Source organism: Blennius ocellaris, assembly GCF_963422515.1.
Source record: "Blennius ocellaris genome assembly, chromosome: 2".
Lineage (NCBI taxonomy): Eukaryota > Metazoa > Chordata > Actinopteri > Blenniiformes > Blenniidae > Blennius > Blennius ocellaris.
In genome coordinates, this window is record NC_137651.1 from 24,535,198 (window position 1) to 24,550,339 (window position 15,142).

Here is a 15,142-nt window from a genome sequence, read left to right on the forward strand (position 1 = left end):
CTCCCTCTTCCTTCCTGCAGGACATGTTGCCTGATGTCAGTGTTTCCAACTCTTTGTAACATAAAGGAAACGCTGCAGTTCATGCTGGTATGTTTAGGATGTTCACACGTCACTTTGTGATTCTCATTCAACTTTGATGTTGTTCTTTGAAGAAGATGGAAGCGACTCAGAGACCAGAGTTGTTTGATTTCCACGGAGTCTCGATGACCCATTGTGTCACTGACAACTGGGAAAACGTCCAAAACTTTCAGGCCAGACCAGATGATGTTCTCATCGCCACGTATCCTAAAGCAGGTAAGTTCTGCAGCCTGGGTTATGCCGGGGGGGGGGGGGTCAGTGTGTGTGGATCTGCAATGCTTTTACAAATGTGGGATTATGTAACTTTGTGAGACCAATAAGAAGATTCAGAGTTCAAACTGGTTTATTGAGAGTTATGTTCAAGTAAGGTCAAGAGTGAGGCGTGGATTCACAATCTCGAATGTTGAAACTGTTGTGTCGTCCAAATGGCTGGCCTGAGATGACCTCTCTCTATCTATCATTTCCTCTCCACAGGGACGACATGGGTTTCAAACATCCTGGATTTACTTTACTTTGGTCAGAGAGAGAAGAACATCCCGATATATGAGCGCGTGCCTTTCATGGAACTGTTTCACCCAAACGTTGGTTCAGGTTGAAAACGAGTTTTATATAAACAAAGCCTGTCTAACCTTCACTGTTACACGAGGCTTGTCTTTATTCATTTACTTTACTTAAATCACATTTCCTTTTTTATCACAGTAAAATAAAGTGTTTTACCAGAAAATAATGTTTTTCTTTTTCTTTTTTGGTCACAGGAACAGAGTATGCCGACAAACTGCCCACCTCACCGCGCCTCATTAAAACTCATCTTCCTGTCCAGTTTGTGCCAAAGTCCTTCTGGGAGCAAAACTCCAGGGTATGATATTGATGTTGATTTTGCCCGTAATCTTTGTTATATCTTATCGCGAGACAGTTTAGTTCTTCTTCATCTTTCCACTGCCGGCGTCTCGTTTCTGATCTTGCCTCTTTACACAATCACACACATCCACAATTTAGAAACACTCCCAGACTCAAACACGTTATTGACGAGTAGAAGGAAACTGTACTGACGCACAAGGGAAACATGCAAAGTCGTCACAGAAAGGCTCCTGAACTCGTCAATCCGGCCTCGAGCTGGGGAACTCCTCCCGATGAGGCGAGATACTGACCGCTACAGTACCACACAAGTCATTCTCATTTCCCCTTTATTGACCAAGACTGAACTTCCGAGAGCCTCGGAGGTAAACCGCTCCGGTGGAGGTTTTGTTCTGCTTTTCATAATCCGTCTCTACATTTTACACTCTATTGTTAAAGGGAACTGTCTTTTTCTCCCTTTTCTATCTAGATAGTCTACGTCGGCCGCAACGCAAAAGACAATGTTGTGTCTTTCTTCCACTTTGATCGCATGAACAAGGGCCAGCCGGAGCCCGGAGATTGGAACAGCTACCTTCAGAGGTTCAAGCAAGGAAAGAGTACGTATTTAAACACAAGGTTGATTCATGTGACAAAGCTTCACAGAAGTACAGCGTACTGCTGAGGCACTGCCTTCATGTCTCATTCCGTGGTCTCAGTGCTGTTTGGATCCTGGTACGATCATGTCAACAACTGGTGGAAGAAGAAGGAGACGTATTCAAATCTCCACTACATGTTCTATGAAGACATGATCGAGGTGACGGACTCGTTTAGTTCCTCTATCCTAGTTTAGACGGGCGGTGCGCGTCCAAGCTGAACCTTCCACCGTGTGCTTCCAGGACACGGGGCGGGAAATAGACAAGCTCTGCTCCTTTCTCGGTTTGACACCTTCAGCCCAGGAAAAGAGAAGAATCGAAGGAGAAGTTCAGTTTGATAACATGAAGAAGGATGAGATGGTTAACTACTCAACACTCCCTCTGATGGATTTAAAAATTTCCCCCTTCATGAGAAAAGGTATCGTTGACTCGTTATTCAGATTGCAATGGAATTGAGCAGCACAAAGACCTGACTGATTCTCTGTTGTTTTGCAGGAAAAGTCGCTGATTGGAAGAACCACTTCACTGTGGCCCAGAACGAAGAGTTTGATGAAGACTACGAGAGGAAGATGAAGGATCCCACTCTTCAGTTTCGCACTGCGATTTGAAACGAACCAGTCTTGGCTGGAGAGACGCAGACTGCAGATGTTGGTCGTTTGTCACAAATGAGAAATAACACAGACTAAACATGCGCCGTCGTGAACATTTCTGATTAGACTATGTAGTTTTGGGTCACATCTCGCACTTGAGTGTGGCGGTTCTGGGTTCAACACCCGATCCCAGAAAGTGTGAGGGCATTTGTTAGAAATATTAGAGATATTATGGTAGTCAAACTGTTTGTCGATGCATATAGGGTGTCTGTATTTCAATCTGTCCATCCAAAGTCACAGTATCGATGTGTAAAACAATCTGTCCATGTGAACCTGAATCTGCATAAGTCGTCTTGTAATTTGTCTGTAATTAGGTATTGAAATGTGCGGAAAATCTTCTCATCTGTAAAAGAATATGTACATGTAATAAGATTTAGCAATATGTACAAAGATATTTGTAATTGAAACGTCTGTTTTCAGCTTCGAATCCTGAAAATACAAACAACTCACCCGTTACGAGTTGAGCAGTTTCACAATTGGCAGTTTTTTTTTTTTTTTTTACACATGACCTTTGCTACACTTCAGCTATGACAGGGTTCAAGTTGTAAAGCCTGGGTTTTGCTGCCCTGAGCTGAGGCTCACAGGCTCCTTCATTCGGGCTGCACACCGCTCTGCTGCCCTGTACCTCAGTAGGTGCAAGGCAGGTGGCGCTATGCCCTGGAGTTTTTGATCACGCATGACATTGTGGGTCAGGGTGTAGACGAGTTCAGCCTGGAGAAACAATTGGCACATATCTAAAAATAAACTGTTTGACACACTACCTGTGCCAGTATCTGTCAACGTGTGTTATGAGTGATGAGTAATGTCTCCTCTTCAAAATGTGTCCTCTTCAAAATTACACCACATTTACAGATAATACTCTAATCCTAATGCAGAGGTAACAAACTGGGTAAACCTGTCCCTTGTTATTACAGCTCACAAGATTCTCGTTTCTGTTGCCTTGCTGCAATCCCAGGAATGCTGTGGCCTCATAGCTGATTGGAATAATTTAATAGCCTGATGCTTTGCTTTCAGTGGAAGTTGTCGTGATTGTGTGAATACTGCGACTTGGACTGCACTTGGACTCTCAGCGTTGGCGGACTGCCAGAATGAGGGGGCCTGTGAGCCTGAACTACAGGCAATAAAACCCAGGCTTTACAGTTTCGAATCCTGACATGGCAGAAGTGTTGGAAAAAGTCACATGTTAAAAAAAAAAACCCAGCCAATTGTGAAACTGCTCGACTCATAACTGGTGGGTTGTTTGTATTGTGAAATGGAAACTCCAGATTGAATGGCCCTGCTTGGTAACACAACTCGGTCGGCACACACTACAGGATAATTTTAGCACATAATAAAAAAAAACATTTTAAAAATTCTTTTCACAGTGGAAAAATAAAGATGACAGGAGTGGTTCTGCATTCCATCAATTCATGTTTCTGCAGTTCTGTGAGATTGGACCATCATTATTCACCTCATTATTCCAGATCAAGCCTCGAGGAACTAGACAGACTTGGAACAAATCAAGAACAAGAACCTCCTTCAAAGCCTCAGTGACCAGGACTTATTTTATTACGTCATAAAGATTGTTCTAAACACGGCGCTCTGAGTTCCACAAGTGGGCGGGACAATCCGGGCACCAATCAGGATATTGGGAAAAATAGGCAGGTCAGTTTCTAAGAGATCTGCTTGGTCAGTAGACGACACCTTCATTCTCTCCTCCGGAGTTAAACATTTATCCCAGTCAGAAGTGAATCTGCCGAAATCCCAGAGTTCATCCTGAAGTTTCCTCCATTAAAAGAAAATCCCGAGTCGTAACCGTGACCACAGTTTGATTCGTAGCAGCATGTTTACATCTACAGGCCGGGTTTTACACTGAAGTCACGTTTTGGAATATTGAGCCTGAAGAACATAGACCTATATGTATAGTTTATAGTGTAGAGCCTGATTCTTTCCTGAAGGATCAGGCTCAGAAGAGGAAGATCTTGTGCGATCGGTCTTTTGTCATCAAGTGTGAATCTTTATCTGTGAAGATTTGATCAATCCCGCAGTGTGTGCAAGACCACGCCGCTGTTTGTTACTCACTTTTTCAGTGTCAGAATTTTATATGAATGCTGAAGACACATTATGTGATCCAAATTTTTATTATTATTCCGACTTTTTCGGTAACTCGCTTCTCCTCCTGCAATCTTTAACTGTTAGGAACCATTCAAATGTCAACATGTGCAGCTTTTTCAAGACATTTCTGCTATGCTGCATGTTTTGTTTTTAATATCTTTAACCATTTGTGAATAAATGGCGGACGGGAGAGGCCCTCCATGGAGGAGATCAGAGCAGATCGAATGCGAAAGATGAGCATCTTGTTTTCATTGAGATGCTGAAAGGATGTCGGTGGCAACATTTCTTTTTTAAATGAAAAGGACATGAAGTCTGAAGAGACAAACAGTGAAAATGAAGGTTAGGAATCCATATCAATATCTCTCTGAAACTGCAATCTTTTCTTTCTTATTTGTATAGCTCTAAATTCAACACGGTCATTTCAAGGCCCTTTTACAGGGAGAAGCCAACAATCCCACCTGAACAAGCAGAGGAGACGGTGGGAGCCGCTCTCAGAAAGTTTCCAGAGGCTAAAGTTTAGCATTTTCGCTTGAAATCGTTGCGGCGTAAATGGCCCTATAAGGTCACTCTGAATCTCTCTTATTGTTTGTGTCTCCTCAGGTGTGTCGGCGGCCCGACAAGCATGTGTGACTCCCAGCCTTCACCCTTGACGCAGTGAGGACAGTTAACCCCCTGCGGTGCCATGGCGGAGGTGCTGGGACAGAGGAGCCTGCTTGGTTTGGGCGTGGTGGTGGTGTGGCTGCTGCTCTTCCACCTGCTGGTAAACATCTGGCTGCTGTGTGTGTTCACCAGCCTGCTGGTGGTGCTGGGCGGCTGGCTGGGCTCGCAGGCCGTCCTGGAGTCCAACAGCGTGGTCCACCTGGAGAGGTTCATGACCCTGGAGCAGGTGAAGGCGTTTAACACAGCTCTGATCAGACCTGGGGGGGGGGGGGGGGGAGTAGATCCGGGGCGCCGTTAACTCTTTGTTGTGGGGAAATTTCAGGTTCCACCATCAGTGGAGGACGAGCGTCAGCTGGACCTGGAGATCCACAACACAGTGAGGAAGATCATCCGGGACTTTGTGTCCTCCTGGTACTCCACGGTTTCCTCAGAGCGTGACTTTGAAACAGAGGTTGAAGAGGCCATGGTCTCTATGGCCATGGAGTTGAAACGGCGTGCGAGACGGGTGGACAGGAAGGTACAGAGGTTTGGTTTTTACAAGCTCCTATTTAAAATGCGTTTGTTGTTTTTAATTGCAAGATCAAAAAGGAAAAGGTTAAGAACTAAGCTGGTATTAAAAAAATACTTTGATTTAGGGAAGCACTGATATCACTTTTTTAAAGTACGAGTATAAACCATTAGCTACTTGCTGATACCGAATACCGATACGAGAACTTATTAAATGTGATAAAGCCTAATGATATCCAAATGCAAGTGATAGGTGAACTGTTGCACATTGATTTTTTTTAGTGATTTTTTTTTATTAGTTGGAAATACAATAGTGCACAAATAAGATATTATACACATCATCCCCCTTTTTAAATAAAAGAGAGTCATAAAAAAAGAATGACAAATAATAAGCGAGTATATCAACAAGAGTATGAAGTGGAGAAATGAATGAAGCCCGAAATGAGTCCTGAGTACAGGTGAGTAACCGTGAAGTACAGCACCACGGGTTACATAAGTGTGGTAGAGGGACACCAATGGGATCTGGAAGTCAAACATAACCTAATGTCAGGGGGAAAAAATTTAAATAAATAAAAAAAAACGTAAAATATTATAAAAAAAAAAAAAAAAAAAGCACCTTGATAAGTAAAACGATCATAATGTCTGACCTCTGAAATGGTACCCTGACTGTGGTACTGACGTCTTGCAGGAACTGACCCAGAGGATCCTGGACCTGTTTGGTTCCCACCTGCAGGATTTCATCAGAGCCAAGGAGCAGCAGAACTCTCTGCCAGTTGCTGCCAGCGCTGAGTGTGATCGGCTGTGGGACGCGTATTCCAACATGACCCCGCCTCACCTTGCCACGACCAGCGACCTGGAGGAGGTCAACTACGTCAGGGCAGTGGTGGATTTGTTGCTGCACGTTTTGGTGCCGTTGCCTCACTTGGAGACCCGAACGGGGCGCTTCGTGGTCGGAGAGCTTATAACCTGCAACGTCCTGCTGCCCCTCGTTGATAAACTGTCCGACCCCGACTGGCTGAACCTCCTCATGATAGAGATATTCGGCAAGACCAGCGAACCGCAGGAGACGGGCGCAACGGAGCCGTCAGCTGGATCTCCACTGCTGCCACTGCCGCTGCCGCCGCCAGATCCAGCTACTCTGCAGCCGGTAGAAAACGTCCCTCAGAGCCATGATGTTCCGCAACAGCGAGCGGAAGCCGAAGCGATCAGCCTCATTGAGGTGGCCATGCCTCAACTCGCTGCCTATGACGCAATCGAAGCAGAGGAAGTGGACTTTCCGACCAACAGCGCAGAAGAAGATGAATCCACGCGGCCGTACCTGAGGCACTTCACAAGAGGACGCAAATCAAACCCATTCTACCAGGAATACGACTCGGACCTGGAGTCTCCTTTGACCGACGACAAACGGAGCTCCATGGATTCCTTGGTCACCATAGGCCAAGAGGAGAGTCCATACCACAAGCTGAAGGAATGTAGCACCTCTCTGGAGAGCAACAACGAGGTGGACTTAGAAGACGTTTGTGCCAGTCCCGTGGACGGCTCTTGTCCCAAAGTCATTGTGAACTCAGAACCAGTCCTGCAGCCTAACGGATGCGGTTCCACATCGGTGAGCTCAACAGAGGCCGTGTCCATCGCCAGCAGCCTCCAAGACACCGACAGGGAGGGGGCTTCCTCTGCGCTCACCCCGAACAGAGAGCTTCTTCTAGGGGTGGACCAGACTGGGATGGGGAATCCCAATGAGCTGACTGTGGTCAGTCCCTTACAGGGCGGTTCCCCCATGGGGACGTTCAGCTTCGAGCCGCTCAGCAGCCCTGAAGGACCCGTCATCATTCAGAACCTCCGCATCACCGGCACCATCACCGCCAAGGAACACCGTGGCACCGGCTCCCATCCCTACACACTATACACCATCAAAGTATGGACTGTTATTCATTGATTTGTCTTTCATAGCAGTTTTTTCTGTCAATATTTATTCCTCCTAGGCTGGAGGCTTGATGTCTTGGGGTCGTCTGCTCACTTCTCCCATATTTCCTAACTGAAAACCTTAACGGCTCGGAGTGTTTCTTCACATTTCGTATCCATGTTCGACTCAGATCTGAACAGATTTGGTTTGTTGGCTGGATCTTATGGCTCCAATCTCATATTTGGATAATTTTTTTATCATCGATTCAAGGCATTAAACCCCGTATGGAGGTGCTTGTGTTGCTTAAATGTCCTCACTGGGCAAATGTATGAGTTTGAAATGATGTTTAGACATACAACTCGGTGCTGAGTCAAGTTACTTTTATACACCAGCTTGTATATAAATGACCTCATTAATACAAGAGACATCTGCAACCTTTCCACACACACAAAAAAAATGACCGCAACAATGAATGTTCATAGAAATTCCAACCATTTGTATTGATTTACAGTATGAGACGGCCATGGGCTGTGAGAATCCTGGAGGCAGTCAGCCAAGCTCAGACGATGCTGAAGCGTTGCCGGCGGGTTGTGAGACTCCGTCCTCCATTCAGCCCGTGGCGTATCACATGGTCAACAGAAGGTACAGCGAGTTCCTCAACCTGCAGACACGCCTCGAAGAGAAAGCAGAACTCCGGAAGCTCATCAAAGGTGGGATTTCGACAAAATTGTTGGAACTTGTGCTGATATACACTGGATCAGCTTTAACCTGTAAACCTGTGGCAGGTGAATTCAGTAGCAGTCTCATCATATCCACATTGTAACCAGCAAATAGTGGCTTCAAATATTATGTTTCTATTAAGGATACACAAATACCAGTATCTGGCAGCGGGCCCAGCACTGCATGGAGTACTCGTGAAAGCTCAACCGTGCATCTATTACGTGATGTCATGCGTCGCCCGCTGGTATGCAAGAGGGCAGAAGCGGTTGGAGATTCTTTAATTTTAACGAGAATGACAAAAGTAATACTGCCTGTAAATTATGCTCATCGGAAACATCAAGAGGAAGAGGTAGATGAGTTTGTGCAACAGTAGCAGCCGTCTCATCAATTAGAACGTGGTCCTCAGGTTCTGGCTTATTGGTTCAGAGACCTTGAGATGATTGCAGATTCTCAGTGAGTGAAGCTCTTCTTTAGAAGTCCTCGCATTGGTTGCGATATGATTGTAACCTGTCTGACGATTCCAGGTGTGAAAGGCCCGAAGAAAGTCTTCCCTGACATGCCCTTTGGAAATATGGACAGCGACAAAATAGAAGCCAGGAAAGGACTCCTGGAAACCTTCCTCAAAGTTGGTGGACTTTTTTCTCGACTTGGTCTCCACATTCTTGCTGCTTTTGTTGCCTTGTCGGCTTTTCGGTTTCCTCACCTTCAGTTGTTCATTTCAGCTACTTTGCGCCATCCCTGAAATAGCCAACAGTGAGGAGATGCAGGAGTTTCTCGCCCTCAACACAGACGCCAGGATCGCTTTCGTCAAGAAACCTTTCATTGTGTCACGCATAGACAAGGTTTGACTCGCGGTATTTTCACCACTGGTTAATACTTGACTTGCTATTCATCGACTGGAACGAGATGAAAACAGACTTTTCTCAGTTTGCACATTACTTCTCGACACTGTTGGTATCTGATGTAGGGTGTGTGTGTGTGTGTGTGTGTGTGTGTGTGTGTGTGTGTGTGTGTGTGTGTGTGTGTGTGTGTGTGCAGATTGTGGTGAACGCCATCGTGGACACTCTGAAGACGGCGTTTCCTCGCTCGGAACCTCAAAGCCCCACGGAGGATGAGGCTGAGATCGACGGAGGAAAGATGACTATGGACAAGAAGAGCAAGTATGGAAAACCAGAAAAAGCTTTTATTTCCTGTTTATAAGATAAGATAAGATAAGATAAGCCTTTATTGATCTCACAAAGGAGAAATTTACTTGTTACATTAAGCTCTTAAGGACACTCATGAGTAGGAAAGACAAGAAATGTGCAAACAGTTAGAAACGGTAAGAATAGAGGTATCTTATATACAATGACTATCAAGAACTCTAAGGGCCAAAAGTATTTACAGTAAAAGGTAATAAATCAAATAAAATAGGACTAAAATAAAAAAAATAAGATAAAAATCACAGACTATAATAAAGTATAATAAGTTCTAAGGGGAGCAAAATATACAGTAAGATGAAGTACAAGGAAATTAAACTATGATGGGGGGGGGGTGGCAAAGTGTAGAATAAAAGTACAATAAACATACTATAGTAAAAAATAATACCAGTGTTGGCAGTGCAGGTTCAGTCCTAACAAGTGGTCAATTAAGTGACGTAGGTAAAGTGGCGTAGGTAAAGTGACATAGATACAGGGGTTATTGCACATAGTTTTTTGCAGGTTATTGCATGTTACTTTACAGTCTTGTTGTACAGTCTAACAGCAGTGGGGATGAAGGACTTGCGGTAGCGCTCCGTCTTGCACTGAGGGTGTCTCAGTCTGCCACTGAAAGAGCGGCATTATTTCCTGTGTGAACACTGCACTGAACTCCAGCAGTGGAAACTTCATTTTAAACATCCATCCATCCGTCCGTCCATCCGTCCATCCGTCCATCCACCTATCCATCCATCCATCCATCCATCCATCCATCCATCCATCCATCCATGTTAACTTTGTTCCTCCAGGTCTCGTCTGAAGTTCCCCAGTAAGAACATCTCCTTCATGAATGGTTCTGACATCAGACCACCAGTTCTGTTCAGTTGGGACCAAACTAACACGGTAACTAGTTGTTGTTGTTTGTTTTTGATTACATAACGGTGGTCACTCCAGCATGCAGTCTGACCAAGACACCTGAACGCTTTAGTGATGCTCTGTTCCTCCGCAGGTGTTTAAAGGGACGTCTCTGGAGGATTTGCAGACGTTCGTCAGCGAACAGGAGAAGCTGTCCGTCGGGGCCGAAGCAGAAAGCGAAGGCAGTCCGGAGCAGAGAGAAGTCAGAGGCTTTCTGTGTGGAAACCAGAGGGAGAAGCAGATTGCTGAGCATGGTAAGAAGTGGACACGGTTGTATTAATAGACATCAACGTACCCAGTTCACACAATTAGAATCCTGTCTTCTCACAAATACGAACAACTGCAGTCATTGGTGGACATTCACTCCTGGTTTGTTGGACACAAAGCCTGGCTGGCGTCTGTCCATCACCTCACTGGAGGACAGGATGTGCATGAAGCCATAGTGCAGATGCTTAAAGGAGAATTGAAATAAAGATTATTGGGTCCGTTGCCACTGATGGAGCTGAAGCCATGATCGGGAAGGTGAATGGAGCTAAAAGGGAAGCGTCCGGGTAACTTGTGTCATTTTGCTTTCAGTTAAATGTAAGTGAAAAAATTATGCTGACTGCAAAAAGGCTTCTTTCACTTCTGCTTTTTCACAATTAGTGTCGAAAACCTCATCGCACAGCAGTTCGACCTATAAACATTAATTCTTAAAGTTCCGTAGACATGTGTATGGTTGTGGGTTAATTTAATGTGAAAAATGAGTTCTGTTCTATAAATGAAGTGAGCTTATCAATGTTAATATGTTCTGGACCTTTAACAATCATAAAATATGGACCTTTAGCTTTGAGAAATGTTGAATTACAGTATTAAACCCTGAGTGACATTATTCCACTTGTGAATTTCCAAACAATTGTGTGATTAAAAAAAAAAGAAAAATGAAATGACTTGGAGGAAAAAAATGTAGTACATAAAAAGCAAGAAAAAAAACAGTATTAGTTCTATTGGACCATGCTGACAAAGAACCATCTGCACCAGAGCAATTGTGCAAATCTGCGAACTCCTCGCCCTCACATGGATTTTGTGTTCGAGGCGAGTCGAGGATTCTGTCTGGATAACGAATTCAAAAGAGAGTAGCTCATCCCCCAGTGGAAAAGTGAAGAGGTGGTGGAAATTGAACGTTAACCTCGCTGGTCATCGGGTGTTTCCTGGCTCGTCTGGTTTCCTTTTCCTCTGTCTGACCAGATCAGTGATTCACTGACTCGCTTCCACTTTACAGTGTGTATTTCATCACGACGCCGCGAGACCACGTGACTCACAGCTGTTGGGAGTCGCTATGCTCACATATAAGATTTAAAACACTGAATTGGAGAAGAAAATTACTTAAAACAAGTGAAATTATCCACCCATGCAGGAAGTAAATTTTTACTTGGTAAGAAATCTTGAAATAAGATTTTTACATCTAGATTTAAAATCATACTGTAAAGGGACTAAAAATAAGTACCTCAATTTCTGGACCAGAATATAAGCCGCACCCACCAAATTAAAAAAGTTAAACAGAAAAAGAAATGTCCGAGTTGTGATGCACCTGAACTCATCGCTATATCAGCACATGAAGCTCATTAACCCTTAAATAGCTGAGTCATCCGAGTCATATTTGACTCTGTTTCTGAAACAAATCATTGTTTGACCATTTAAGGAAAAGGTATCGCTCTCATCCCTCGATTTGCCTTATTGTCCCACACTTTCAGAACCAGATCACGTTCTGCAGACCTTGTAGTATCCAAGTCAAACCACATGGGGGCAGTGTTAATTCACACAAGAAGCACTGGTCATCATATGGACTGTATCACTCTCCAGACAGCTTGTTTTTACACATGATTACATAATACAGGCTTTCGTCTGCCAGAGTGCTGACCCCACACTCCACATATTATCAGTATCTGCTCTAATCCTCGCCGGTGTTCAGATCTGAATGTGTGTGTTCTGTGTGTGTGTGTGTGTGTGTGTATTGGCACGTGGCGGCCTCAGGCTCGGAGACGGCGCTGGCTGAGGTGGCGCTGAACATCCTGTGTTTGCTGATGAAGGAGCAGTGGAGCTGGCTGTGCACCGAAAACATCCAGAAGACCATCCGACTGCTGTTCGGGACCCTCATCAACAGGTGACGTCGCTCGACTCCCAGGTGCTCCAGAGAAAAGCACAGCACAGTTTCAATCAGTCAGAGGCCCGACTTAATCACGTTTGCTGCATTCTGACTAAGTCCTCTTACCTAATACAAGGATTTCCACACTTTTTTTTTTTTTCCCTTGAGGGACCCTGATGTTCACAATTCTAAACCTCAGTGGTTTTACACACAATTCTCTTTAGACAGACGCCCCGCCATTTTTCCTCCTGCTGCTTTGGCTTTTAATGAAAACACGTAATAAATCAAATGCAGACCCGTCTTTTGTTTTTTTGATAGCACATTAGAATAACTGCTATACCCCATTAATTCAAACACACTTTACTTTAGCAGCCCAGTTCCATCATGAATGGGCTGGTACAGTAAATCAGTGCCATAATAATCTTTACATTTTAACTTTAATGTTTTTCTTTGTTTTCGTTGAAAATGTTTATGTTTTCACCAAAATCTAACAATTAATACCAGAAACAAATCGAAAGGCCAATTTTAATTAACCCTTTTGTTGCAAAATACAGTGAAATGTCCCAAACCTTTTACCAACCCCGCCAGCATGGCTTTGAGGCTGGGGGGGGGGGGGGTCACACACTTAATATATATGGTGAGATTTGTTTTTAAATGAATTATTAATAAATTCCATTGAATGCTAAATTGTACGACAACTCCTTATACTGACAGCCCACTGAACCAAAAGAAATGGTTTTATTGTCATTCCTTATTAAAGAAAAAGCATTATTTTTAAAGAAAACTCCAGTTGCACCCTCTTTGGCATTAAAAGCCACAACCAACCAGTTTCTGCAGTGACTGAACATCTTGCACAACGTGCTCATTATGAAAGTGGTCCAAAGGTTGTCTGCAAATCGGTATACTTCCAGTATCCCGTATGACTGCTTTTGTATTTAGACGTTGATAATCATGATCCAGTTGCTGACGCTGACATCGCTGCTGCTCACATGCTGGAGGTCCGGAGGATCGTGTTCAGATGATGGTTAACCACGAGCACAGTACAGAGAGCAGCTGAGGCGAAGAATAAAAATGAATGTTTTATTCCCCTTTTAAAGAAAACTCGAAGGACTAATTTGTCTTTTCACATAAATTTCCGAACAAACTAGTATTATTAGTGATGGGGTGGACGGCTCATTGTTCAGCAAGTACTTTCACTCGAAATAATTGTTGTGTAAACATGCCTTAAGAGGTGCGTCGACTTAGAAGGCGACCTTCTAGGAACCCCTGGAAGCCATGAATACCCCTCCTCATCGGCGTGAGCTTCCACTCGCAGGAACATGGCAAGCTGCTGAAGTACGCACAGTTTCTGGCATGTGTCTTTAATGTTGTGTCTGAGAGAGGCTGTGTGTACACAAGCACGTCTGTCCTGAAGGAGAAGGCAGTTTGCTGCCGGGTGGTGTCGCGCCCGCTGCCTGTAAACCACGCAGACGATGTTCTCAGGTTCTAGTGTTTGTCCTGTGACCTCACGCTCCCTGGGGTGTCGGTCCAAGAATACCGCCGCCTCATATTGACACGGGCTTCCTCTATTTTAAGAGTTTGCAGTGTGACAGGCCTGGCGCTTTTGTTTGGCCTGGGCTATATTTGGCAGCACGCCATTGGGAGCGTACCAAGTATCTCCTGCAGCGAGACGTGAGGCGTGAAAAACCACTGCAAAGCCTCAAAACAACAATTGTAAAAATCTTGACCTACAAGCGCAAGTGGACATTGGATGGACTATGAGCGTGAGATGGATTCAATTCAGTTTTATTTATATTGCACCAAATAGCACAGAGTCAAAAAAAGACAACAAACCCTAAAAGTTCCACCCGAGCATGCAGAGGAGATGGTGGGACGGAAATAAAACTCCCCATTTTAACTGGAAGAACTCTTCAGAACCAGAGCCAGAGGTGGAGATGTTCTGCTGTTCTGGTTGTGCTGAGGGGATAGAAGGACTAGAAAACGAAAGGACAGACGATGGGGTGGTATACCACAGGGAAAAATGATTATGTCTCAATCACTTTTCGTGAGCTTGAGCATCAACTCCAGCTTTATGTCGACGTCTCATGCTGTTCTCAAGTGGACTTATCGTCTGCTGAGGCATCCCACTCTTCTTGAAGGGCGGCCCTCCGATCATTGAGGCTCTTGGATACGGGATCATGAGCCTCTGCATGGCAGCTCAGCTCATCCCAGAGTTTCCTCTGAGAAAGTGCAGACCACTCTTTCTGCGGCACCCCACTCTCCGGCGGCCATGGCAATCGAAGGAGCTTTGTTTTGTTCCATCAGGCACAGAGTGACTGGAATAATGGTATTTCTCAGTTAGTGTAGACTTGTCACTGTACTATTGAGAAATTCTCGGGCAGTTCTGTACTGACGAGACGCACCTGCCCACACTGCAACACCATGGCCACCAGAGGCTCGTCTGGTGAAGAAGAACCTCTCCTCGACCTCTCCGACATCGACGGCAGCCATCTTTTCTGGCCAACATGAATGAGCTGTCATCACCGAACAGCACTGGGGTCCACTGGTCCGTTTTCCAGAGTAAATGTTGTGTGTGTGTGTGCATGTTTGTGTGTGTGTGCGTGGCTCTCTGCTCCTATAAATGGCGTCAAAAGGAGAAGCTCTGGTTTGAGGGATGTCTGATTTTTATGGGCTGGAAAGTGGACAGTCTAAGATGAATATAGTCGCTCTGACCGCGGTCTGGATGGAAACACCAGCTGGAGCCAGATTGTTGTCGGCAGCTTGCCTTTACATGGACACAAATAATGAGAATGAAAGAATCAGTAGAATGAAAAAGCTTCAAAAGATTG

General features: G+C 44.7%; 2 protein-coding genes across 3 annotated transcripts in view; both read left to right on the plus strand.

Moving 5' to 3' along the window:
- snx19b (sorting nexin 19b) overlaps positions 1 to 15,142 on the plus strand; it is a 40,160-nt gene that overhangs the window by 3,569 nt on the left and 21,449 nt on the right. For both annotated transcript variants that reach the window (XM_080502620.1, XM_080502621.1), the window contains exons 2-11: positions 4,910 to 5,195; positions 5,292 to 5,486; positions 6,165 to 7,391; positions 7,891 to 8,089; positions 8,624 to 8,724; positions 8,822 to 8,941; positions 9,138 to 9,259; positions 10,084 to 10,177; positions 10,284 to 10,443; positions 12,203 to 12,332. In XM_080502620.1, coding sequence (XP_080358746.1) covers positions 4,992 to 5,195; positions 5,292 to 5,486; positions 6,165 to 7,391; positions 7,891 to 8,089; positions 8,624 to 8,724; positions 8,822 to 8,941; positions 9,138 to 9,259; positions 10,084 to 10,177; positions 10,284 to 10,443; positions 12,203 to 12,332 — 2,552 coding nt within the window. In that variant the 5' untranslated portion in view covers positions 4,910 to 4,991. The remainder of the gene's footprint in view (positions 1 to 4,909; positions 5,196 to 5,291; positions 5,487 to 6,164; positions 7,392 to 7,890; positions 8,090 to 8,623; positions 8,725 to 8,821; positions 8,942 to 9,137; positions 9,260 to 10,083; positions 10,178 to 10,283; positions 10,444 to 12,202; positions 12,333 to 15,142) is intronic.
- On the plus strand, positions 156 to 2,616 carry LOC308138959 (cytosolic sulfotransferase 3-like; the record flags this gene model as incomplete). The annotated part of the gene is made up of 7 exons (XM_080508249.1): positions 156 to 294; positions 553 to 669; positions 834 to 934; positions 1,403 to 1,529; positions 1,629 to 1,726; positions 1,809 to 1,983; positions 2,061 to 2,616. 7 exons carry the CDS (start codon positions 156 to 158, stop codon positions 2,171 to 2,173), a joined length of 870 nt encoding a protein of 289 aa, XP_080364375.1. The 3' UTR covers positions 2,174 to 2,616.